At 42.9% G+C, this 27,285-nt stretch overlaps 1 protein-coding gene across 1 annotated transcript in view; it reads right to left on the bottom strand.

The window, feature by feature from the left end:
• Positions 1-17,021, bottom strand: part of SH3BP5 (SH3 domain binding protein 5) — a 124,763-nt gene extending 107,742 nt beyond the window's left edge. The window contains exons 1-2 of the mRNA XM_070726436.1: positions 16,306-17,021; positions 1,326-1,388 (exon numbers count right to left, since the gene is read on the bottom strand). Of these exons, the coding sequence (XP_070582537.1) occupies positions 1,326-1,388; positions 16,306-16,395 (153 nt within the window). The 5' untranslated portion in view covers positions 16,396-17,021. The remainder of the gene's footprint in view (positions 1-1,325; positions 1,389-16,305) is intronic.
• Positions 17,022-27,285: the final 10,264 nt, after the last annotated feature.

The following is a 27,285-nucleotide window of genomic DNA, read 5'->3' as shown; positions in this document are numbered from 1 at the left end:
TAGTTCTTGAATTTCTATTTTAGTCATATACCTAGTTATAATTTTAGTTTTCTATTTATTAATTTTTAACCCTGATACTTTTCCAAATCTGTCTATCTTGTTTGGTAATTTTGGCCCTACTTCTAGTGGTTCTTCTATATTCATCACCAAATCATCTGCAAAAGCTTGAAGTTTGTAATCCTGATCCCTTATTTTTAATTCCTTAATGTTCTAGTTTTCACGTATTCGTTATAGTAGCATTTCCAAAAGCAATATGAACAATAGGGGGGACAGCGGACATCCTTGGTGGACTCCCTTTGCAATTGAAAAGCTTTCAGTTGTCTCTCCATTTATTATGATTTAAATATATTGTTTTAATGGCTTTGATATATTTTTCTCCAATTTTCATTTGAAATTGAAAATTAGTTGGTTTATAAGAAATTCTCAACTCAAATTATCAAAGGCCTTCTGGGCATTGAGGAATATAAGAGAGACAGATTTCCCGGGATGAGTTTCATAAAATTCCATAATATTTAAAATTGTTCTTGTATTGTTTCTTCTATATCTACCAGGTAGGAAGCCGTTCTGATCTGGGTGTATCATTTCATTCATTATTGGTTTATATTTTCATGAGTAAATTTATATTTACCAACAAAAAAATAATGAGAGATAAATATAAATTAAACACAAAAAGTTTGTCATGAAAGTGACTGCCTATAAAGGTTTTTGGATTGTGGTTGAAAAGTGAAAGCGGAAGCAGTATGCTCCATCCCATATTTAGGTAGATCATGTTGCCCTGATAAAAACACATATTTTCATGTGGTCTCAAATTAACTTCTTTGAAAGCTGAGCTGGATTGTTTTTTGCGGTTTTCAGGAATTTAGAAATATAATAATTCTATTACTACTATATTTTTGCATGTTTTCACATTTTTATTTTTAATCATCTATATAGTTTTTGGATAAATGAATTTTATTTATAAGTTTACTTTCCTGCTTTTTTCTAATTTTTGTACCTTAATAAAATTTATGTTTTAAGAAAATAAAACAATATTTTGAAACAACATTAATTGCCACTTGGATTCACATGGATGATTTTTATGGTCGGCATAAAGAAAATTAATGGACTCCATGGTACTATGCACCAAACACTTAATCCAATTTCAGTATCAGAGATGGATATACTATGTAGTTGACTTACTTTTCCTTCATTCACTGATTTAATTCAAAAAAATATTTTCATCAGTTTCTTCTGCAAAAATCTAAACAAATATTTTCCAGCTGAAATGTATTAAATAAAAGAAATATAGTTGGATGTTTAAATAAAACAACAAAGAAAATGTGTACCTCAAGCTCTGTTTCTCTCCGATTAATATCATCTGTAGATTGATTCAACTTTTCTAGTTCTCCCTAGAAGAAAGCCAAAATAATATGCTGAGTAATAAGACACTGAGCAGTGGGAGGAATCAAGTTATTAAATGTCATTTGGCAATTCACAGAGAGGCCCAAAATGGAATGTTAAATGGAAACAGAAGGATAGAAAACATTTAAAAGTAAAACTGAACTTTACCTTAGTTAGACTGTTTGAAAGGGCAGAAACAGAGGCCAGACAGCTTTTGAATTTGAATTTTTAACATAATTCTAATTAAAGTTTCAGGGTTTTTCCTATTTCTATTGAAGCTCTGGATAATTATTTAGAGTGACACTATTAGCAAAATGACAAATGATCAAAGAGGCATATGATTGTGAAAAAATTGGGATAAAAATACGATATATTTTCCTAGTTCTTGAAGACTCTAAGTACAGTGGTACCTCTTCTTACGAACTTAATTCATTCCGTGACCAGGTTCGTAAGTAGAAAAGTTCCTAAGAAGAAGCAATTTTCTCCATAGGAATCAATGTAAAACCCATCCCAACAGTCACCCCTTTTGCCTTGTGCCACTGGGAATCCCCACCTCCGGACTTCCATTGCCAGCCGAAGCACCCATTTTTGCGTTGCTGGGATTCTCCTGAGCCTCCCCTCACTGGGATTCCCTTCAGTTTTGCTGGCGCTACTTTGAATCCCAGCGAGGGGATCCTCAGGGGAATCACAGCAATGCAAGAACAGGCGCTTCGGCTGGCAACGGAAGTTCGGAGGCGGGGATTCCCAGCGAGGGGAGGCTCAGGGGAATCCCAGTGCTTCAGCTGGCAACGGAAGTCTGGAGGCAGGGCATCCCAGCGTAAGGCGAAAATAGTTCAGAAGAAGAGGCAAAAAAATATTAAATACCGGGTTCATATCTCAAAAAGTTCATTAGTAGAGGCATTTGTAAGAAGAGGTACCACTGTATTTGATTCCATTAGTAAATAAAGAAATTCAATGCAAAAGTCATAGCATAAAATACTAAAATATTTTTCTATATATTATATGTTCACTCTGTCATTCTTTCAAGCTCTCACATTCTAGAAACATAGAAACATAGAAGTCTGACGGCAGAAAAAGACCTCATGGTCCATCTAGTCTGACCTTATACTATTTTCTGTATTTTATCTTAGGATGGATATATGTTTATCCCAGGCATGTTTAAATTCAGTTACTGTGGATTTATCTACCACGTCTGCTGGAAGTTTGTTCCAAGGATCCACTACTCTTTCAGTAAAATAAAAATAATAATATTTTCTCATGTCGCTTTTGATCTTTCCCCCAACTAACTTCAGATTGTGTCCCCTTGTTCTTGTGTTCACTTTCCTATTAAAAACACTTCCCTCCTGGACCTTATTTAACCCTTTAATATATTTAAATGTTCGATCATGTCCCCCCTTTTCCTTCTGTCCTCCAGACTATACAGATTGAGTTCATTAAGTCTTTTCTGATACGTTTTATGCTTAAGACCTCTCCACCATTCTTGTAGCCTGTCTTTGGACCCGTTCAATTTTGTCAATATTTTTTGTAGGTGAGGTCTCCAGAACTGAACACAGTATTCCAAATGTGGTCTCACCAGCATTCTATATAGCGGGATCATAATCTCCCTCTTCCTGCTTGTTTATACCTCTAGCTATGTAGCCAAGCATCCTACTTGCTTTCCCTACCGCCTGACTGCACTGTTCACCCATTTTGAAACTGTCAGAAATCACTACCTCTAAATCCTTTTCTTCTGAAGTATTTGCTAACACAGAACTGCCAATACAATACTCAGATTGAGGATTCCTTTTCCCCAAGTGTATTATTTTACATTTGGAAACATTAAACTGCAGTTTCCATTGCTTTGACCATTTATCTAGTAAAGCTAAATCATTTACCATATTACAGACGCCTCCAGGAATATCAACCCTATTGCACAGGGTCATCGGCAAATAGGCAAACTCTCTAAAAAAGTAAAAAGACTCCCTGAAATACAGATTTACTTCTAGTAAGAGAGAGACTGGACAAAGCTCACATGACTATCAAGGTTCTTAATTGAATTCCTTCTCCTGTCTTAAGTATAGATTCTTAAGTACAGAGTTAGCCGTTTCAGGGGAAAGAGGGATCGTTGCTTAATAACGGTCCCTTGTTCTGACTCTGTGAGCCCAATCTTGGGTACTGGTGATGAGTTGTAACTCTGGCCCTGGACTCAGGTGGCTGCTGCTTAATGCCAGGTCGGTGGTAAATAAAGCTCTCCTCATCCGGGATTTGATCCTGGATGAGGAGGCCGACCTGGCATGAAACCTGGCTGGGCCCAGAGGGAGGTGTTCCTCTCTCTGAAATTTGCCCAGCCTGGGTTTCAGATATGGCATCAACCTCGACCCCAGGGAAGGGGGGAGGAGTGGCTATTATAGCCAGGGAGAGCCTTTGCCCTACGTAGACTCATTGCTCCGGAAATTGCGGGTTGCGAGTCTCTCTTGATGAAGTTGGACTTAGGGGGTTCAGGTGGGCTTATTTCTCACGTACCTGCCTCCCAGCTGCGTGTCAAAAGCCCTGCCTGTGCTACTCGAGGAGGGTAGCCGGATTGGCGGTGGAGTTCCCCGGACTCATTGTCCTGGGGGACTTCAATCTGCCGTCACTCGGCGAAACCTCAGGGTTGGCACAGGAGTTCATGGCCACCATGACAGCCATGGACCTGACTCAAGTAGTTCAGGGTCCGACTCACAAGGGAGGGGCACGCACCTGACATGGTATTTCTTCCCGAGCAATTGAGTAATGGTCTGAGACTAAGGGGCTTAGAAGCATTGCCTTTGTCATGGTCAGACCATTTTCTACTACGGCTTGACTTCCTGGCTCCAATCCTTCCCCCGCAAGGGAGGCGGAACCAATTAAGATGTTCCGCCCCAGACGCCTGATGGACCCAGAGGGCTTTCAGACGGCGCTTGGGGTTATTCCAGAGGCACTCGTCCCCAGTTCGGTGGAGTCTCTTGCGGAGGCCTGGAACAGGGCTGCGGCGGAGGCTCTTGACCGGATTGCGCCTTTGCAACCTCTCTGTGGCGCTAGACCCCGTAGAGCTCCATGGTTCAACGAGGAGCTCCGGGAGTTGAAACGCCAAAATGAGACGTCTAGAGAAGCGGTGGAGGAAGAGTAGGTCTGAATCTGATCGAACACTTGTAAGAGCTTTTATTAAGACTTACAAAGGGGCGCTCAAGGCGGCAAGATGCGCGTACCATACCGCCTTGATTGCATCAGCGGAATCCCGCCCGGCCGCTCTGTTTAGGGTGACCCCGCTCCCTTCTTAATCAGGGGGGAGTTGGGGGAGCCCTTGCAGAGCAGTGCCGAGGATTTTAACACATTTTTTCGCTGATAAAGTCACTCAGATCCGGGCTGATCTCGACTCCAATTGGAAAACAGAGTCGACTGACAACGAGTCAGTCGAGGTGACTGGGGCACGTACTTGTCCACCCTGTCTGGGAAGAGTTTGATCTGGTGACATCTGATGAAGTGGACAAGGCCATTGGAGCTGTGAGTTCCGCCCCGTTTACTGGATCCCGTGTCCCTCCTGGGTTGGTCTCGGCCAGCAGGGAGGTGACACGGAGCTGGGTCCAGGAGATTACCAACGCTTCCTTGGGGAGGGGGAGTTTTTTCCAACACTCTATAAATAAGCGCTCGTTGCGCCCCCCTCCTCAAGAAGCCTTCCCTGGACCCAGCCGTACTTAATAACTATCGTCCAGTCTCCAACCTTCCCTTCATGGGGAAGGTTGTTGAGAAGGTGGTGGCACTCCAGCTCCAACGGTCCTTGGAAGAAGCCGATTATCTAGGTCCCCAGCAGTCGGGTTTCAGGCCCAGTTACAGCACAGAAACTGCTTTGGTCGGGTTGATGGATGATCTCTGGCGGGCGCGGGACAGGGGTTTATCCTCTGTCCTGGTGCTCCTTGACCTCTTAGCGGCTTTCGATATCATCGACCATGGTATCCTTCTGCACCGGCTGGAGGGGTTGGGGGTGGGAGGGCACTGTTCTCCAGTGGTTCTCCTCCTACCTCTCTGGCCGGTCACAGTCGGTGTTAGTGGGGGGGTCAGAGGTCGGCTCCAAGGTCTCTCCCTTGTGGGGTGCCTCAGGGGTCGGTCCTTCCCCCCCTGCTATTTAATATCTACATGAAACCGCTGGATGAGATCATCCAAGGACATGGGGTGAGGTATCATCAATACGCTGATGATACCCAGCTTTACATCTCCACCCCATGTCCAGTCAACGAAGCAGTGGAAGTGATGTGCCGGTGCCTGGCAGCTGTTGGGGCCTGGATGGGTGCCAACAGAGTCAAACTCAACCCGGATAAGACGGAGTGGCTGTGCGTTTTGCCTCCCAAGGACAATTCCATCTGTCCGTCCATTACCCTGGGGGGGGGAATTATTGACCCCCTCAGAGAGGGTCCGCAACTTGGGCGTCCTCCTCGATCCACAGCTCACATTAGAGAACCATCTTTCAGCTGTGGCGAGGGGGTGGCGTTTGCCCAGGTTCGCCTGGTGCACCAGTTGCGGCTCTATTTGGGACCGGGACTCATTGCTCACAGTCACTCATGCCCTCATTCACCTCGAGGTTCGACTACTGTAATGCTCTCTACATGGGGCTACCTTTGAAAAGTGTTCGGAAACTTCAGATCGTGCAGAATGCAGCTGCGAGAGCAGTCATGGGGCTTACCTAGGTATGCCCATGTTTTCACCATCACTCCACAGTCTGCATTGGCTGCCGATCAATTTCCGGTCACAATTCAAAGTGACCTTTAAAGCCCTTCCATGGCACTGGACCAGAATATCTCCGAGACCGCCTCCTGCCGCATGAATCCCAGCGACCGATTAGGTCCCACAGAGTGGGCCTTCTCCGGGTCCCGTCAACTAAACAATGTCGGTTGGCGGGCCCCAGGGGAAGAGCTTTCTCTGATGGGCAGCACACAACTCTCTGGAACCAACTCCCCCCCAGAGATTAGAACTGCCCCTACTCTTCCTGCCTTCCGTAAACTCCTTAAACCCACCTTTGCCGTCAGGCATGGGGGAATTGAAACACCTCCCCCGGGGCATGTTCAATTTATATATGGTATGCTTGTGGTGTGTGTCTGTTAGTACAAGTGTTTCCCAACCTTTTTTGAGCCGCGGCACATTATTCACATTTACAAAATCCTGGGGAACATTGAGCGGGGGGGGGGAGGGGTGTGTGTAAAAAAAAGTTTGGACAAAAAATATCTCTCTTCCTCCTTTCGCTCTATTTTTCGCTCTCCCTCTTCTTTCTTTCTTTCTTTCTCTCTCTCCCTTCCCTCCTCTTTCCCCTCTGTCTCCATCTCTCTTTGTTTCTCCCTTCCTCCCTCTCTTTTTTGCCCTCCTTCTCTCTCCCTCCTTCCTTCCCTCTCTCTGTCTTTCCCTCACCCTCCTTCCCCCCTCTTTCTCTCTCTCTTGCTTTCTCTCTCTTGCTGTCTTTCTCTCTTTCTCTCTTCCCCCCTCTCTCTCCCTCTCTCTTTCTCCTCTCTAGCTATCTCTCTTTCTCTCTCTCTCTTTTGCTTTCTCTCTTTCTCTCCCCCCCTCTCTCTCCCTCTCTCTTGCTATCTCTCTTTCTCTCTTTTGCTTTCTCTCTCTACCCCCCTCTCTCTCCTTCTTTCTCTCCCCCCTCTCCCTCTCTCTTTCTCTCTCTCCCCTCTCTTGCTATCTCTTTCTCTCTCCCCCCCTCTCTCCCTCTCTCTCTCTCCCTCTCTTGCTATCTCTTTCTCTCCCCCCTCTCTCCCTCTCTCCTTCTCTCTCTCCCTCTCTTGCTATCTCTTTCTCTCTTTCTATCCCCCCTCTCTTCCTCTCTCTCTTCTCTCTCTACCTCTCTTGCTATCTGTCTCTCCTTCTTTCTCTCCCCCTCTCCCTCCTCTCTTTCTCTCTCTCCCTCTCTTAGCTATCTCTTTCTCTCTCTCCCCCCCCTCTCTCTCCCTCTCTTGCTATCTCTTTCTCTCCCCCCCTCTCCCTCTCTCCTTCTCCCTCTCCCTCTCTTGCTATCTCTTTCTCTCCCCCCTCTCTCCCTCTCTCCTTCTCTCTCTCCCTCTCTTGCTATCTCTTTCGTCTCTCTTTCTATCCCCCCCTCTCTTCCTCTCTCTTTCTCTCTCTACCTCTCTTGCTATCTCTTTCTCTCTCTTTCTCTCCCCCCTCTCTTTCTCTCTCTCCCTCTCTTGCTATATCTTTCTCTCTCTTTCTCTCCCCCCTCTCTTCCTCTCTCTATTTCTGTCTCTCCCTCTCTTGCTTTCTCTTTCTCCTCCCCCCTCTCCCCCTCTCTCTTTCTCCCAGTATCCGTGGGGCGACGGCAGGGTGATCAGCTTGAGGCGGAGCTCCAGAACGGAGGCACAGACGGCGGTGGCTAGAAGCCGTACATTTCTGGCATTGCGCTGGGCATGGACGTGGGGCTTGAGCCTCCGTCCTGGTCCAGCCAGCAGGCAAGTGCCAGCCACACAATTCCAGCATTTCCAGCCGCCGCCATCGGTGCCTCTGTTCCTCTGTTTCCGGAGCTCCGCCTCCAGAACAGAGGAACAGAGGCACCGACGATCACCCTGACGTCGCCCCACGGCTACTGGGAGAAAGAGAGAGGGGAGAGAGGGGGGAGGGAAAGAGAAAGCAAGAGAGGGGGAGAGAGAGAGGGGACCACCCTGCCACCGCCCCATGGCATGGCTCCTGCCCGCTGCCGCTGCCGCCGCCATCACCCCTCCCCCTTGCGCGCCGCCCTCCCGCTGCCGCTGCCCTCCCACCAAGCCCCCAAAGCTCACCTGCTGACAGGGAAGCTCCAGCCGGGCGGGGCGCCGCAACTGCTGGAAAACTTGGAAGGCGCAAAGAAGCAAGTTCAGCTTCCGGTCCTCACAACTTTTTTCTCTTCGCAAAAAGTTGCGAGACCAGAAGCTGAGCTTATTTCTTCGCGGCACACCTGACCATGTCTCGCGGCACACCAGTGTGCCGCGGCCACACCGGTTGGGAAACACTGTGTTAGTATATGGGGGCTCTTTTAAATCTTAAATATTTTAAAGTTATTTGGATTATTTATGATTTGTTCTATCGTGTTGTGAGCCGCCCCAAGTCTTCGGAGAGGGGCGGCATACAAATCTAAATAATAAATAAATAAATAAATAAATAAATAAATAAATAAATAGATGTCTGCACGATGTCTCTATGGCAGAGAAGAGGATAAGTATGTCACATGTATTATGAAGTCATGAATTATGTAATTTGCATTATTTTCAGGGTCATGCCACATTATACATTTTATCATTCCTTGTATCAGATAGTTACATCAATATTATAACTAGAGTTTGCATTTCTAAACTTTTAGTCAGCAAAAGGAAATCCCAATTGGCATCACTGAATGAATCTATTTGTGCCAAACAACTGGCAATACAAATATTTTAGTGGGCCACAAATCTGCCACAGAAAAAAACACATTATAGAAAGAATTTTGTAGAAAATATGCAATTGTTATGCTATTTAAAATGTGCTATTTTCTTAGTCAATAATAAATCATTATTCTAGTTCCCAAACTGACATTTCCACTGACAACTTTCACAAACTGGCCAGGTTTGTAGTAGGGAAGGAGATGCTTCCTACAACTTTCTCAATTTTGCAGCAATGGGAAAAAAAGTGGGAGATTGTAACAGATAAAATATACAATATCCCTTCTCATGCATTCTGTCAGAGTGGCATTAATTATGTTAATCTCCCCAAACTGATCCTTACATTAAAGTTACATTAAATCTGCATCTATTAAGAGGCTTTGCCAGCAGTCTTTTGGCTCTGGCAAAGATTTTATTTTATTTATTTATATAGTCAAGTACTGTACATATTGGTAGTGTACAAAGAAATAACAGTTTATATAAATGATATTGCTACTAATGAGTTTGAGTTTGTATCTGTTATGTGCTTGTGTATTGTTGTGGTTGAAGATGAAGTAGTCAATGACAGGAAAGACATTGTAGCAGATGATTTTATGCACTATGCTTAGGTCATATTTAAGATGACGAAGCTCCAAACTTTCTAAGCCTAGGATTTCAAGTCTGGTTATTCTGCTGCAAGTAGAGGAGTGGAAGACTCTTCTCATAAAGTAACTCTAGACCAGTGAAGGGGCTGCCCATTGCCGGTACTACCGGTGTGCTCCTGGCGATGGGCGCAGGAATGCATGCATCCGGCGTGTGCGCATGCAGAAGCCAGCGCAAGATTTGACTTCTATGCATGCGGCTCAAATGAAATCTCATGCAAGGACGCTCGTGCATGGGAGTTCACTGATTTTAGCTGATTTCTTTCTAGAAAATGAGTACAGAACTATTATTAAAAAGATGTATGGCGCGAATGCCACCCACAAAATAAACAATATACTTTTTACTCAAACCCCCACAAAATTTGGACTAGGATAGATATAGCTTGGGCACCAGCACACACAATGGAAAGGATTAAGGACATTGAAATAGAAACCAACAGTTGGGCAGACCACAGTCCAGTAATAATACTGTATATTGGAAAGGTAGGGGAAAATCTAAGAATTGGCACATGAATAGAAATGTTTTTTACGTGACCCTGAGTATAAAGAGTGGAACTTTTAAAATAAATAAATAAAAATAATGATACAACCCCACAAAACCTTTGGGATACAACAAAGGCATACATTTGAAAATAAAGAGAAAAAGATACAATATCAAAAATTAGAGGAAGAATTGAAAAAAATAGAATTAGAAATGCAACAAAATGAACAAGATGATAAAGTTAAAAATCAGAGGTCTATATTAAAACATAAAATAAAGTTGATGGAACAAGAACAAATTGCAGAAAAAATAAAAAGAGCAAAACAAGAATATTTTGAATATGCAAATAAACCAGGAAGATGGTTGGCTTATAAATCAAGGAAGGAAAGAGAATCTAAAATTATCTAAAATTATTAAAAAATTGTTAGATAGTGATGGAGTACAGTGATCCCTCGAGTATCGCGAGGGTTACGTTCCAAGACCCCTCGCGATACTCAATTTTTCGCGATATAGTGGTGCGGAAGTAAAAACACCATCTGCGCATGCACGCCCTCGCGCATGTGCAGATGGTGTTTTTTACTTCCGCACTTGGGAAGACCCCCGCCCAACAGCTGAGGACCCGCCTGCCCGCCGCTTGTCCGGCCGCCGCGCCGCTCGTGCCGCCGCTGCTGGCGCGAGCAACGCCGCTTCCCAGCTGAGTGGCGCGAGCAACGGCGTGGGTGGGCGAAGGGCGGGCGCGCGGACAAGGGGCGCACGAGCGGCGTGGCGGCCGGACAAACGGCGTCCGCACGAGCAACGCAAGCGGCGTGGCGGCCGGACAAATGGCGGCCGCGCCTGGCGGCAGCACGAGCAACACAAACAGCATGGCAGCCGGACAAACGGCGGCCACACGAGCAACGCAAGCGGCGTGGCGGCCAGACAAATGGCGGCCGCGCCTGGCGGCAGCACGAGCAACACAAACAGCGTGGCGGCCGGACAAACGGCGGCCACACGAGCAACGCAAGCGGCGTGGCGGCCGGACAAACGGATTCTCCTCCGACCTGCCCTCAACTTAGCTTCCAGCTGATGCTTCGATCCTTGGAAGAGGCCAGAGCGCCTTTCTGCACCACACTCTGCGCTCGGGTTCCTTTCCGGAAGATGGAAGTTTCTCTCTTTCCATCCTTTCTAGCAATACAATACTCGATGGTTAAAACCGTTGCTCGCGCCAGCAGCGGCGGCACGAGCGGCGCGGCGGCCGGACAAGCGGCGGGCAGGCGGGTCCTCAGCTGCTGGGCGGGGGTCTTCCCAAGTGTCCGGCCGCCATGCTGTTTGTGTTGCTCGTGCTGCCGCCGTTTGTCCGGCCGCCACGCCGTTCGTGTTGCTCGTGCTGCCGCCAGGAGCGGCCGCCGTTTGTCCAGCCGCCACGCCGCTTGCGTTGCTCGTGCGGCCGCCGTTTGTCCGGCCGCCACGCCGCTCGTGTGCCCAATGTCCGCGCGCCCGCCTTTCGCCCGCCCACGCCGTTGCTCGCGCCACTCAGCTGGGAAGCAACGCTGGGGTTTCCCCGCCGCCCACGCAAAGGGGAAACCCCGGCAAGAGGGGGAAGACCCAGGGAAGCCGCCCAGCAGCTGATCTGGCCAGGGGGAAGCAAACTCCACCATCTACGCATGCATGGCCATAGAAAAAAAAATGGCGCGCATGCGCAGATGGTGTTGTTTACTTCCGGGTTGAAAAATCGCGATATAGCGTTTCGCAATACTCGAGATCGCGAAACTCGAGGGATCACTGTAATAAGACACAATATAGATGAAAAGAAGGAAATAATGTTAGAATTTTACAGGGAATTGTATGAAAAAGAAGAAATAAAAGAAGAGGCGATTTCAGACTATTTAAGTACTATAGACCTACCGATATTAACTGAAGATCAGCAACAAAAATTTAACAACCCTTTCACGGCATTAGAATTACAGCAATATATTAAAAACCAGAAAAATAATAAAGCCACCGGCCCTGATGCAATACCCGCAGAATTTTATCAGTTAGACAGTGAAATAGTTTTTTCTAATATTTTAGAGATATTTAATAACATAACAGCAGACGGTAAATTACCTAGAACATGGACAGAAACCTCAATAACATTAATACATAAAGTGGGAACAGAAAAGGAGAAAATTGGGAATTATAGACCAATTTCATTACTAAATGTAGACTATAAAATTTTCATATCAATATATGCTCTCAGGCTTAAAAGCATTATAAATGAAATAATACATGAAGACCAGAATGGATTTTTACCAGGTAGACAAATTAAAAATAATTACCTTAGAATATTATGAACAGCACCTTGAAAAACAAATGGCACTTGTATTTCTTGATGCCAAAAAGGCATTCAACAATGTAGATTGGACTTTTATGAAAATACAATTAAATAAGATGAATGTGGGAACTAAATTTTTTAATATAATTGATGCAATCTATTCCAACCAATCAGCAAAAATTATAATAAACAATGAACAAACTGAAAGATTAGAAATACAAAGACGAGTTAGACAAGGCTGCCCCATATCACCATTATTATTTATTTTAACATTAGAAACAATATTAATAAAAATAAGAACAGAAAATGATATAAAAGGTTTGAAGATTAAAAAAGAAATATACAAAATTCAAGCATTTGCTGATGATGTGGTCTTCGTAATAGAAGACGCCTTGACATCAATATTAAAACTAGTAGACTTAATAGAAAAATATGGAAAAGTAGCTGGTCTGAAAATTAACAAGGAAAAGACACAAATGCTTATAAAAAATATGACGGATGTACAGAAAAAACTATTAGAAAATGAACAAATATGAAAATAACAAAAAATTAAAGTATTTAGGCATTTGGATTTCTGCAAAAGTCGTGTCTTTAAAAAATGATAACTATATAAAGCTTCTAGGTCAAATTAAAAAAGATTTGGAAATATGGAATAATCTACAGTTATCTTTAGTAGGAAGAATTTCTACAATTAAAATGAATATTCTTCCCAAAGTATTATTTTTATTTCAGGTAATCCCAATAAATCCAGGAGGGAATTTTTTTGAAGGAATTAACTAAGATTACTAAAAAATTTATATGGCAAGGTAAGAAACCAAGAATAAAACAAAGCTCATTAGAAGATCAGAAAGAAAGAGGAGGACTTGCTCTTCTAAATTGGAAGTTATACCGTGTTTCCCCGATAGTAAGACACCCCCCGATTGTAAGACATATGGGGGGTTTCAGGGGGGTCGGCTAATATAAGCCATACCCCGAAAGTAAGACATATGTCTTACTTTCGGGGAAACACGGTACTAAAAGCAAGGGAGGCGTCGGAGCAGTTCGCGGCGCTGGCGAGGGGGCTCCCAAACCCGGGTCTCCCAAACCCGGCGCGGATAAGGACTCCTCGGCCGGTGGAGGAAGCGCGGCGGCGGCAGCAGGCTCTGGAGGGAGCTCGGGCGGTGGGCGAAGAAGATGGGATTCCGGGTGCCGAGCACCACCTGCCCGCCATTCACGCCAAGGACAGGCAGCCCCAGTTCCAGCACCTTGGCCTGCTCGCCCAGCCTCTTGCCCGGCGGGGAGAGCAAAGGCGGCGGCGGGAGTAGTGGAGGCGAGGCGGAGAAGAAAGAAGCGGCGGATAGCTGGCGAGGCGCCGGCTAGAGGGCTGGACCCCGCCGCTTTGCCGCCGCTCCCCGCCACCGCCTTTGCCTCTTGCCCGGCAGGAAAGGCGACGAAAAGGGCTATCGGGTCCCTTCCAATTGCCCGGCCGGCATCGCCTTAGTCAGCAGCGGAAAAGCAAAGGAAGCAGCAGGAGAAGCAAAGTTCTTGAATGGTGGCGGCGGCCCTTGATCGCAGCCGATGAGGTTCGGCTTTCTTCGCTTCTCCTGCTGCTTCCTTTGCTTTTCCGCTGCTGACTAAGGCGATGCCGGCCGGGCAATTGGAAGGGACCCGATAGCCGTTTTCGTCGCCTTTCCCGCCGGGCAAGAGGCAAAGGCGGCGGCGGGAGCGGCGGCCAAGCAGCGAGGTCCAGCCCTCTAGCCGGCGCCTCGCCAGCTATCCGCCGCTTCTTTCTTCTCCGCCTCGCCTCCACTACTCCCGCCGCCGCCTTTGCTCTCCCCGCCGGGAAAGGCGACGAAAAGGGCTATCGGGTACCTTCCAATTGCCCGGCCGGCGTCGCCTTAGTCAGCAGCGGAAAAGCAAAGGAAGCAGCAGGAGAAGCGAAGAAAGCCGAACCTCATCGGCTGCGATCAAGGGCCGCCGCCACCATTCAAGAACTTCCGCGAAAGACGCAGGAGCGGCGGCGGCGGCGGAACGCTGCTTGAACCGCCCCCGCCTTCTGCTTAAAACCCTCGGTTCGTGCCTTTCCTGCCCGCCTCCACTCACCCGCGCTTCTGCCACTTCTTTCATCAAGCTCCCCGAACCAAGGATGATGAGCAGCTCAAAGGACCAATCAGCACTTCCTAGCACCAGCTACGGTGGCCAAATAAGACCAAAATCTTCCCGCTTCTGAGTCCTTAAAAGAGGTACAGTACCGTATACTTAAATGATTTATCATGCAGGCTACATTGCCCCCCCCCCGCAAATTGTAAAGTCTAGATTTTATTTATTACATATTTCAAAATAAGAAATTAAAAAATTGCCCGGGACAATATAAGACATACCCCCAAAGTAAGACACAGTGGGGCTTTTGGGGATAAAAAGAAAGTAAGACACTGCCTTACTTTCGGGGAAACACGGTATTACCAAGCCACGGCACTATCATGGATAAAAGAATGGTTAACCTTGGAAAATAGAAGATTATTAAATTTAGAGGGCCATGATTTAATGTTAGGCTAGCATGCCTTCAGATGGTATGAAAAGTTCAAAATTCACACATTTTTTAATAGGAATATAATTAGAAAGGCATTAATAGATGTTTGGAAAGAGATTTAAAAAAATCATTTTTAGTAATGTCAGAATGGATTTCACCGATCGAAGCAATCTCTCATCCTAATTTGCTAAAAGAAGGTAAAATATGGAAATACAGTATAGAGATTTACTTGATAATTAAAACTGAAAACAAAACAAGAATTGCAGGAGTCAGGGGCAGAAACAGACTGGTGGCAGTACGACCAGATAAATTCTAGATACTAAAAAGATATGAGAATATTTAAGAAGGACAATAATATACTTGGGAAATTACTAACTCCAAATCAAGGGAAATTGATTGGGAAGTTATATAAATATTTAATGAATTACAGGGCGATTGGTTGGATACTGGAAGATAATATGATTAGTTGGTGCAAAAATTTCAGAAAAGAAATAAATTTAGATACATGGGAAAAGGTTTGGATATATAATTGGAAGATAACTAAATCAATTTCTTTCAAAGAAAATCAAATCAAGATATTCTGTAGATGGCATCTTCCACCAAACAGGATCCCAAAGATGTTTCCAAGTGCCTCTCCTATTTGTTGGAAATGTAAAAAAGAAATTGGCATATACTTTCATGCTTGGTGGACATGCCCAAAATCTAAGATTTATTGAAACAAGGTAGAAAAATGACTGAAATAAATATACTATTTAATAATTCATATATTAGTAGCAGCAAGAATAGCATTTGCACAAAAATGGAAAGAAAAGAAAATTCCAAAAGACAAGAGGTTTTTAGGAAGATTATGGAATGTGCAGAAATGGATATGATGACCAGAGGTTAAATAACCAAGTGGAAACTGAATTTTATAAAACTTGGGAAAAAGTTTATAAATGGTGGAATTCAAAAAAGGACTATTAAAGATAATAAAGTATGGAATAGTTAAATGTACAACATTGAATATAACATAAAGTGATATTTGATGATGAATAAGTTTATTTTTATTAATTGAACTTAACTACTTTATAATTACATAATGAACAGAAAATATTTGAAAGTTTAGATTTTTATATTAGTATTGTATACAAAGAGATATTTCATCGATAAGTCTAATTTTCTGTATTGATCTAAAATAGAATTTATTTATTTCTGAATTAAGAAGACTTCTATAATAAGAGGAGCAATGGTAGCTCCTATACATGTTAAATGTTGTTTGTTTTATTTGTCTCATATTTTAAAAAATCAATAAAAAATATTTGAAAAAAAAAAGAAAGAAACCGGAGCATCTTTCCTTTGCAATGAGTTTTTCCAGCCAGCTGCAGAAATCTAATACTGTAAAGCCAAAGTCAAAAACCCGTAAAATAACGGGGGTATAACAGATAAAAGATGCCCGATGAAGAGAAAACGAAAGATATTCACGAAAATTCAAAGAGCTTAACCAAGAGTGTACAATGCGTCCTTACTTTGTAATTACAGACCTGCTCGCGCCTCGGTGCTATCACCCACCCATTTTCCACTGCAATCGCGCTTTTGGGGCCGTTCTCTCTAGGATCTCGGATAGGGCAATCGAAGGCTCCGCTTACTTGAATCCTGGGGTCCACTTCTTCCTCTTCTTCCGGGGGCTGCAGCGGGCTTCCTTCCTCCGCCGCGATCCTCTTAGAGCCAGGATCCATGTTGGATGAACGTGATTTCCTATCCAGAGAAGGAAACCGATCCTACTTCTGCACTTTGGGGAGCCGAGGGGCCGCCGCCAAACTGCTTTAGCAGCCTAACCTCCACGAGCGGAAGACTGCGCCGTCCCTGTGCGGTGGTCTGACTCTGACCCTTTTGCTCCTCGCCGCGAAGCTGCGTCAGAAAGAAGGAACTGCTTCTCCTTTAGTAAAAAGGGAAAGGAAATGTGCCCTCACCTCTTTCCTGTCGCCGCAACTGCTGTTATTAAAGTGGCGGCGGTGATTTAACAGAGTGGCTCCGTGACACCTATATGCGAAAACCACTGTCTCAGGAGCCTCCTTCCCCGAAGCAATATAAAGGAAGGCCTCCGAAGAATAATACATTAGCCCCAACAAAGCGGTTAAATGCGGTTAATTAAATACAAGCTCCCCCACCCTGGCCCATCTGATTCTTTTAGTACTGCAGAATTGCTCCCCTCTGCTTGGGATTGCTTTGGCAATACTCGCGTATCACCACCCTACTCCAGTTACCGCGCGAACTAGAAGGCCCTAGATTCAACCCGTTTGTTTCTGGCGAACCCGCAAGAAAATTGGTGGGCGCCTGACAAGTTTAAGGACTCGAGATGGATGGCCCGGAAGCTTTTGTTGAGGCTTCATTAGGCCCAGGCACACGGCTTGTTCCTCCATCAGCAATTAGGTGTGCACTGCATATAGGGAATGGATGTAAACCTACGGCAGGTAAACACCAATTATTGGTTGATTGATTTGTACATCAACAAGTTTGATACCCATGAACTGGACTCTAAATGTAGTACCTAACTACATCTAGTCACCTTTTCTGGTGACTAGAAAAGTACAGAAAGACTGTACAGATGTGCCATACCAATTATTGAAGATATTATACAAAATCTGTTTGAATTTTGTGGAAAGCTATTTACTTACATCTTTATTTTTTAAATCTCAGAAATATTGGGGCATTCAGGATGAATTATCATATCCCTTAGAAACATAGAAGTCTGACCGCAGAAAAAGACCTCATGGCCCATCGAGTCTGCCCTTATACTATTTTCTGTATTTTATCTTAGGATGGATATACAGTATGTTTATCCCAGGCATGTTTAAATTCAGTTACTGTGGATTTATCTACCACGTCTGCTGGAAGTTTGTTCCAAGGATCTACTACTCTTTCAGTAAAATAATATTTTCTCATGTTGCTCTTGATCTTTCCCCCAACTACAGATTGTGTCCCCTTGTTCTTGTGTATACTTTCCTATTAAAAACACTTCCCTCCTGGACCTTATTTAACCCTTTAATATATTTAAATGTTTCGATCATGTCCCCCCTTTTCCTTCTGTCCTCCAGACTATACAGATTGAGTTCATTAAGTCTTTCCTGATACGTTTTATGCTTAAGGCCTTCCACCATTCTTGTAGCCCGTCTTTGGACCCATTCAATTTTGTCAATATCTTTTTGTAGGTGAGGTCTCCAGAACTGAACACAGTATTCCAAATGTGGTCTCACCAGCATTCTATATAGCGGGATCATAATCTCCCTCTTCCTGCTTGTTATACCTCTAGCTATGCAGCCAAGCATCCTACTTGCTTTCCCTACCGCCTGACTGCACTGTTCACCCATTTTGAGACTGTCAGAAATCACTACCCCTAAATCCTTTTCTTTTGAAGTATTTGCCAACACAGAACTGCCAATACAATACTCAGATTGAGGATTCCTTTTCCCCAAGTGCATTATTTTACATTTGGAAACATTAAACTGCAGTTTCCATTGCTTTGACCATTTATCTAGTAAAGCTAAATCATTTACCATATTACAGACGCCTCCAGGAATATCAACCCTATTGCACACTTTAGAGTCATCGGCAAATAGGCAAACCTTCCCTACCAAACCTTCCCCTATGTCACTCACAAACATATTAAAAAGAATAGGACCCAGAACAGACCCTTGTGGCACACCGCTTGTAACCTGACTCTGCTCAGAATACTCGCCATTAACAATAACTCTTTGATGTCTACGCTTCAGCCAGCTGCAAATCCATTGAACTATCCAGGGAATAAGTCCAATCTTCACTAATTTATCTATCAGCTCTTTATGTGGAACCGTATCAAAGGCTTTGCTGAAGTCCAGGTAGGCAATATCCACGGCACCACCTTCATCCAACACCTTTGTGACATAGTCAAAGAAATCAATAAGATTAGTCTGACATGATTTGCCTTCAGTAAAGCCATGCTGATTTGGGTCCAATAAGTTATTGTTTTTTAGGTGCTGATTTATCCTCTTTTTGAGTAGAGTCTCCATCATTTTAACTACAACTGATGTCAAGCTAACTGGCCTGTAGTTACCAGCTTCTTCTCTACTGCCCTTCTTGTGAATAGGCACAACACTGGCCATTCTCCAATCCTCAGGAACTTCTCCTGTTAACAACGATTGGTTAAACAAATCAGTCAGGGGGGTAGCAATGACAGATCTGAGTTCTTTAAGAACTCTGGGGTGGATGCCATCTGGACCCATTGCCTTATTTATCTTTAATTGTTCAAGTTCTTCTAAGACATTGGCTTCTAAGATCACTGGAGCTGAATCCGTACAGCTGGAAGCAATGCTATATCCCTCTATAGTATTATTTTGTAAGGTGTCTTTTGAGAAAACTGAACAGAAGTAGCTATTGAAATGGTCAGCAATCTCCTTATTCCCATTAATGCATGTTTTATTCCCAGTACTAAGCTTCGTGATGCCGCAGTTTTTCTTCTTCTTATCACTAATATATCTGAAGAAGGTTTTATCCCCCTTCTTTACAGATTTGGCAATTTCTTCCTCTTTTGAGGCTTTAGCAGCATATATTATCTGTTTCGCCTCCTTCTGTCTCATTTTATACACCTCCCTATCAGCTATACTTCCAGACTCTTTATACCTCCTATAGGCAGCCTTTTTTTCATTGACTACAGCCCTTACATCATTGCTAAACCATAGTGGTTTCTTCTTACTTTTACCTTTAGTTATTTGTCTTACATACAGTCCAGTGGCTTTTAAGATGGCCTTTTTTAATACAGTCCACTGGGTGCTCGCTCCTGCCATTTTATCCCTCCCCCTTAATTCATTATCTAAATATTCCCCCATTGCATTAAAATTTGTTTTTCTGAAATCCAGTACTTTGGTTGCATTATAGGATTGCTCACAATGAGTTTTTACATCAAACCACAAACATAGATGGTCACTGCAACCTAAATTTTCTCCCACCTTGACCTCTGAAACCCAATTCCCATTCGTAAAAACTAAATCTAGAATATTCTCCCCTCTATTTGGTGTCTTAACCAGCTGTGCCAGAGCTGCTCCTGTAAAGGCCTCTACTATATTCTTACTTTTGCATGTAAGGGCACTGGGGATATTCCAGTCAACATCAGGCATGTTGAAATCACCCATAACCACAATATCTCCCTTTACTGACATTTGGGTAATTTCATCCACCATCTTGTTGTCATATTCCTCGGATTGCCCTGGAGGCCTATAGATCACCCCAATTCTAATGACAGAACCTTCTTTATTTTGCATGCAAATCCAGAGAGTCTCTAGATCTTGACATGTATTTTGAATTAGTGTTGTTTTTAGACTTTCTTTAATATAAATGGCTACTCCACCTCCCCTTCTCTCTCTTCTATCCTTCCTATACAGTGTATATCCTGGTATGGATATTTCCCATTCATTAGAATCCTTAAACCATGTCTCAGTTAGGGCAACCAGGTCCAAATTATCTCTAGATATTATGGCCATTAATTCACAGAGCTTGTTGCTCAAGCTTCGAGCATTCGTGCACATTACCCGAAGAACATTATTTTCATTATTAGTTTGACCCTTATCATCAACAACTACATCTATTTTATTTGCAGCTCCCTTTTCATAAGCTTCCAAAAACTGCTTTATCCTCATTGGTCGGGGACAGAAATCACCCACATCAGTTACATCTCTGTCCCCTTTACCTAGTTTAAATGCCTGTCCAAAAAAGTTCTGAATTCCTCACCGAGCACCTGGGTACCTCTGTATGATGGATGCAAACCATCCCTATTAAACAACTCCCTATTAGACCACCTACTGACATCATGACTTACATAGCCAAAACCTTCAGCTTTACACCACTGCCTTAACCACACATTAAACTCTCTGATACACGTTGTTTTATCCTCTTGGCCACAAACCGGTAACACCTCTGAGAAAGTCACTGAATCTGTTATTTTACCCAGCTCCACACTAAGACATTGAAAATCTCTTTTTACTACATTAACATTTCTCTGGGACAAATCATTTGTGCCAAGATGCACCACCACATCAACGTTATTACCTTTACTCACAGCCTCAACAATGTCCGTAATCCGCCTCCTGTCTCTGCTGGCAGTGGCCCCTGGGAGACACCTCAGCACCTTCACCACATCCTTGCTCTGTCCCAAATCAACACCTCTAACAGTCGAATCACCCACAAGAAAATGTGTCCTCTTTTTATTTCTACTAACTGCACTTGATGGTTTGGTGATATTTACGACAACTTCCCCTTTGAACACCCCCTCATTCTCTGCCTGAGGGACCTTGCTAATATCTCCAACATCCTTACTATTTAAATCCGCAAGAACATTATAGGAATTCGATACAGAGAGACCAAAATTGCTATGTTTTTGCTCAACTGCACGCAATCTTCCTGAACCGACAGTTGTCCACACAGCCCTCCTCCTCGGGGGGCGCTGTGGAAGTGGAGGCTGGACACATGGATGCATTACAGCACGTGGCTGGGACAATCTTTCCACTTCTGACTGCAAACTACAAACTAAGGACTGCAATCTAGAGATCTCGCCATCTAACCTAGATGTCCTTATGCAAAGAGGGCAGCACCCCAAGTTCCACAAGGTACTACGGAAGTCAACAGCCAAACAAGTGTTACACTGCACCAAGCCAGTCATCTTAACAATGTATTGAAATACAAGTACTTAGCAAGAAAATCAACAACCCCTATTGCTACCAAATTTGCTAATTTTGGTTTATAGTTATATGATTCGCGCGCCGTTAGGCCACTACCTTCCTCTCTCCTTCTCTGTGATCTGGAAGTGCAAATTAAAATGGCTTTTTCCTGCCTTTTATCCTTCCCAGTCTAATCCTGCCCCAGCCTAATCTGATTTGTCTGTGCTTGAACACAAACTGCCAATAAAATTGTCTCTTATAGCCAGTAGTATCTGCCCCTCCTCCTGGAATTCAAAAAATGCAAAATGCAAAAAGTAAAATGCACTACCTTCCTCTCTCCTTCTCTGTGATCTGGAAGTGCAAATTAAAATGGCTTTTTCCTGCCTTTTATCCTTCCCAGTCTAATCCTGCCCCAGCCTAATCTGTAGAAAATGAATATGCATATTACCAGGAACACTATGATCTCCACATCAAAGATCATTTTGAAAAGGATTGGCTACAAAAAAACAGATTTAGGTTGTTGGAGAAATGACAATCTTAATTTAATTTAATAATAATAATAATAATAATAATAATATATTAGATTTGTATGCCGCCCCTCTCTGAAGACTCAGGGCGGCTCACAACAATAATAAAAACTATTATAGTGAAACAAATCTAATATTAAAAAAGAAATATATAAAACCCAATCATATTAAAACCGGACAACACATACATACCAAATATAAAATATAAAGAGCCTGGGGGAAAGATGTCTCAAATCCCCCATGCCTGGCGGTATGAGTGAGTCTTGAGTAGTTTACGAAAGATGAGGGTGGGGGCAGTTCTAATCTCTGGGGGGGGGGAGTTGATTCCAGAGGGCCGGGGCCGCCACAAAGAAGGCTCTTCCCCTGGGCCCCGCCAGATGACATTGTTAGTCTAGGCTGCCTCTGCTTTTCCTATCCTGTAAGCTTAATAATTTTATCCTTGGTTTCTTATTTTGCCATATGACTTTTGTAACTGTTCTATCCAATTCATTATAAAACGGGGTCTAATTTGATGGGGGCTGCTTGAAATAGGTATAAAAATTTGAGTAATATACTCATTTTTACTACTGTGATCCAACCTAATAGGGAGAGTTGTAAAAGTTTCCATCTCTCAAAATCCTGTTTTGTTTGTTGTAGTAATGTCATAATTATCTTATCTAATTGAGGAGCATTTATTTGTTATTATTAGTCCCAAATATTTGATCTTTTGGTTATTTGTAAATTCAACAATCTTTCCAGTTCTAATTTTTGCATTGATGACATGTTTTCCACTATCAATTTAGTCTTTTGTTTGTTAATTTTTAATCCTGCCAGCTCCCCATATTCCTCAATTTCTTTGATTAATTCTTGTCCTGATTGTATCAGTTGTTCAAGAAAAAAGACCACATCATCTGCATATGCTTGCAGTTTATATTCCTCATCTCTTATTTTTGTACCCATAATTTCTTTATTGCTCCGTATTTTGTTTAGTAATCTCTCCAAGGTTAATATGAAAAGCAGAGGCGATATAGGGCATCCCTGATGTACTCCTTTAGTTATTGCTAATGGTTGCATCATGTCTCCATTTATCATGACTCTGGCTGACTGGGAGGTATAGATGTTTTTTTATTTTTTCAAATTTATCACCGAATTTTAATTTTTTAATTAATTCTAATAGGTACTGCCAATTTACATTGCCGACTGCTTTCTGTGCATCCAGAAAGACAAGGACTATCTGCCTTTCTGGATGTGCATCGTAGTATTCTAAAATATCCAAAACGGTCCTTGTGTTATTATTAATTTTTGTTAACTTGTCCAAATCTGATTTGGTCTGAATTAATGATTTGTTTAATATTTGTTTAGTATTTTTTTTAGTCTTTCTGCCAATATTGTCATAAAAATTGTGTAATCTGCATTCAACAATGAAATTAGCCTTTAATTTTGAATTTGATTTCTCTCAGCTCCTTCTTGTATGATTCTCTCCATGAGTCAGGGATTTTGGTTTCCAACAGTTTAACTATGGAGATTAAGGGAACTAGCAATTCAGTGTATTATGACATTTGGAAAAATTGGTACGAATGGATGGGTAACAAAAGTAAAAACAGGAATAAAATGTGAAAGGATGTATCAGAAGGAATATAGAAATATGTAACATAATATATGTATCTATAAAGAGATGATATAAGAAATGTAACATATACAAGATATCGGGTTTAAATCTGTATTAAATTATTGAAATGTTTTCTTTTAAAAATTTGGAAAAATTAGTAAATATTATTTTATAAAAAACAAATTATAAACAAATACAGTGATACCTTATCTTAAAAACTTAATTGGTTCGGGGATGAGTTTCGTAAGGTGAAAAGTTCATAAGACAAAACAATGTTTCCCACAGGAATCAATGGAAAAGCGATTAATGTGTGCAAGGCCAAAATTCACCCCTTTTGCCAGCCGAAGCGCCCGTTTTTGCGCTGCTGGGATTCCTGAGGCTCCCCTCCATGGGAAACCCCACCTCCAGACTTCCGTGTTTTTGCGATGCTGCAGGGGAATCCCAGCATCGCAAAAACACCGAAGTCCTTGAAACCTCACCTCCGGACTTCGGTGTTATGCTTACTTAGTTTTCCATTTTTCACTACAGTATTTATTTTGAAGACAAAGGGGGGAAAAATTTAAATCATCCAAACTTAACCATTAAATCATTTCCAATGTTTTAGTAGTGGGGGGAAAACACACAAAAAGAATCAGTCCAGGCACTGCACAGGTTTTGACCCATGCCTCTTATACTTTAATGAAATCAGGCTTTTTCCAGATCTGTCAAAGGCTCAAAATCTTGGTTGCTGCTAAGTTTTGGGAAGTGTACAATGAAATACCCTGCCTCACCCTTTTGAATCAAACTCTCCAAGAAAATACTGTAAGTTCTTGGGAAAAATTCCTCCCAGAGTTTCAATATAGAAATAAGGAAGAACTTCCTGACGGTCAGAGCAAACAACCAATGGAACGGCCTGCCAGCGGAGGTTGTAAACTCCCCAACTTTGGACATTTTCAAGAGGAGATTGGACTGTCATTTGGCTGGGGTGCTGTAGGATTTTCTGTTTAACCAGGGGGTTGGACTTGATGACCTGCAAGGTCCCCTTCAACTCTAATAAATAAATAAATAAATAATAAGGTTGAAAAAAGAAAATCTCACCCAGATCACTCATGCTGAGTTCTTCTCAGTCACCTCTTCCATGGGGAGCTGGGAGCTACTCCAGATTGTTCTGGTCATAATGATAGTTTTTTTCTCCTGCTGGCTTGAGGGCTTCCTCTGGCCCTGAAAGGGGCTGCTTTCCTCCTCACGATCCATGGAACACCATGGAGCGTTCCTTCCATTTCGTCACTTCTCTGGAGTGCCTCCTGAAAGATAGAATTTGGCTGGCTTAGCAGAGCCTTGCTAAATCATTATGTACTACCACGACATCAGCTCTGAATCTAAGAGGGTTCATTGTTGAATAGACCACCAGGGTTTGTGGTTCTTGGCAGCTGACTAAATGGAGGTGATAGTGAGGGTTTTCCCCCCCCCATTTTATTTAGCAGTTTATTAAGTGTACAAGCTTAAATATATTCACATGAATTTTGAATTTAGCTTTCCAGCTCTCAGACAAACAATATGTTGCTTTCTGTATAAATATTTCTATATTCCATGTTTTCTCAAAATGTGCATGCTTTAGCCAGCAAAGCTATTTGACCACTATCCATTTCTCACCAAGTATTTGCCTACAACTTGTGCATGTTGTCTCTGCTGAACCAGCAGTGTATTTTCGACAATGGGGACATTTTGATTGAGCAGCTGGTGGAACAATGACTTTATAGGCAGACTCCTCCCAAATATCACTACCTTCTAAGTTTATCAGAAATGTGCCTTTAATCATATCATCAGCATTCACATCTCTAGGTAGTTCAGTCAGCAATATTGTCTGTGATGCCATCATTATTTCATTTAACTGAGATGTACTAGAGCACTCCTCAGGTTGCAGCACCTCAATTAATTCAAAGAATAGCCCAGGCTCAATCACTAGAATCACCTGATATTCCACAGCATTTTTGTCTGCAATAAAGTCAAGTAAACCATCTCTAATTGCATATCCACTGCTTCTTCAAGGCCTGGTTTCTTCTATGCAGTACTTGTGGTCATCCATCTGGAAAGAAACACACTATCTGATTCTCTTCTGTATGAAATATACTGGAATACTTCTTCAGACAGATGTAGAAGAATTGATGCAAAAGAACAAACCATTGTATCCAAAACTGCTGCCAAGGCTGTTTGATATGAATGGCATTTAGAATCTTTCTCCTCTTCACAATAAAATCTGTCCTTAAACTGAAATAAAAACTGGAGAGATCTTTACTACAAAAGACTTGAAGTAATCGGATCACTTTTCCATAGTCATGTTCCTTTTATGCCTGTGTAACCTTGTTAGCAAAGCCATGGAGTGGATGGAGTATGTACTTGTCAATCACATACATCTCCGATATGAAGTTTTGTATACCTTCTTTTGGCTTTGCATTTGAACTTTCTGTTCCTGAAGGGCATTTATTCTATTATTGGATTCCTATGGGGCCATGTAGGGGTTATGTAGGGGTCATAGCTGGTTCTATACCCAAAAGAGGAAATGCAAATCCAAGGTGTTTGTCTGAGCTCCCACATATGGTTTAATTTTGGAGTGATGCAATCTGCCTGAGCAGCAATCCAGTCCAAGCCATTTAAGTATAATAAAGGCTAATAAGAGTGGCCTTTAACAGTTAAGCACCATGACAAGTGATTGAGCACAGGACACCTAGACAAACTTCCTCATCAGCATAAGTTTATATGTAATTAATATGATATATTTTTTTCTAAATTTTTAGCTACAGAAATAATTTGCCAGAAACAAATATATACTAATTTGTTTCCTGTTCTTACTATTTTGATAATGTATAGCTGCTTTGACTGAAAATCATACAAAAAATTGTCTAGTTTATATGTATCATATTTTCCAGAGTATAAGATACACTTCCCCCGCCCTAAAAGATAATGAAAATTTGGGTGCATCTTATACATCGAATGTTGCATCAGCCATACCTGGGGGAAAGAGGGATAGAGTTTGTGTGGCAGCAGCAATGGCAACAGGCAGCTGATTGGTGGTATTCTGGGAGATTGATCCATCGCCAATTGGATAGGTGGGAATCAAACAGTTCAGCCAAACCGTTTGTTAAAGAGAGAATTGGATGGTCCCACCACCTGTTCATCAAGCAGTTCATCGAGGACATCCTGCTGCAGCCTGCCCCCCTGCCTCCGGGCCTGCTGTCCCACTATCACCACCTGCTGCCCTGCCACCACCACCTGCCACTGGGCCTGCAACCCTGCCGGACTTGCCACCCCACCACCAGGCCTGCCACCCTGCTGCATCACCACTGGGCCTGTTACACTGACACCACCTGTAATTCCATTGTACTGCTGAGCCTGCCACATCACCTGAACTGCATGGACTTTGAGCCCAGGCACACAGAGAAGTATGGGTTGGCTTCCTTCACCAGAAAGGGCAGGCAAGGGTCATTATCATTGGGGAATGCGTGGAGAGATGGGCTCCTCTTGCCATCCGTTTTGCCCCCATCATTGGGCATGGCATGGCTTCCTGCCCTACTGCAGACATCGATGCAATTTTGGGGTGGCAGACTGTGTTTTGTTAGCATGGGCAGGCACGCTAGAACCAGCCTATTTCTCTTTGTAAAGATAAAATGGCTAAATATTCTTTTTCGGGAGGAAAAGAATCACCAATGTTCTAAAATTCTCAGCTATTGTTACTGTAATAAAATACTATAGAGCGTAATAACCTAGTGTGGGGCATATACTATATACAGCATACCAGTATCTTGTGCTTGAATGTATGAATATGGTTTCAGCTACAGTGCTCTGTAC

This window comes from Erythrolamprus reginae, chromosome Z, assembly GCF_031021105.1.
Source record: "Erythrolamprus reginae isolate rEryReg1 chromosome Z, rEryReg1.hap1, whole genome shotgun sequence".
Classification (NCBI taxonomy): Eukaryota; Metazoa; Chordata; class Lepidosauria; order Squamata; family Dipsadidae; genus Erythrolamprus; species Erythrolamprus reginae.
This window is presented reverse-complemented; position numbering and strand designations above follow the sequence as displayed.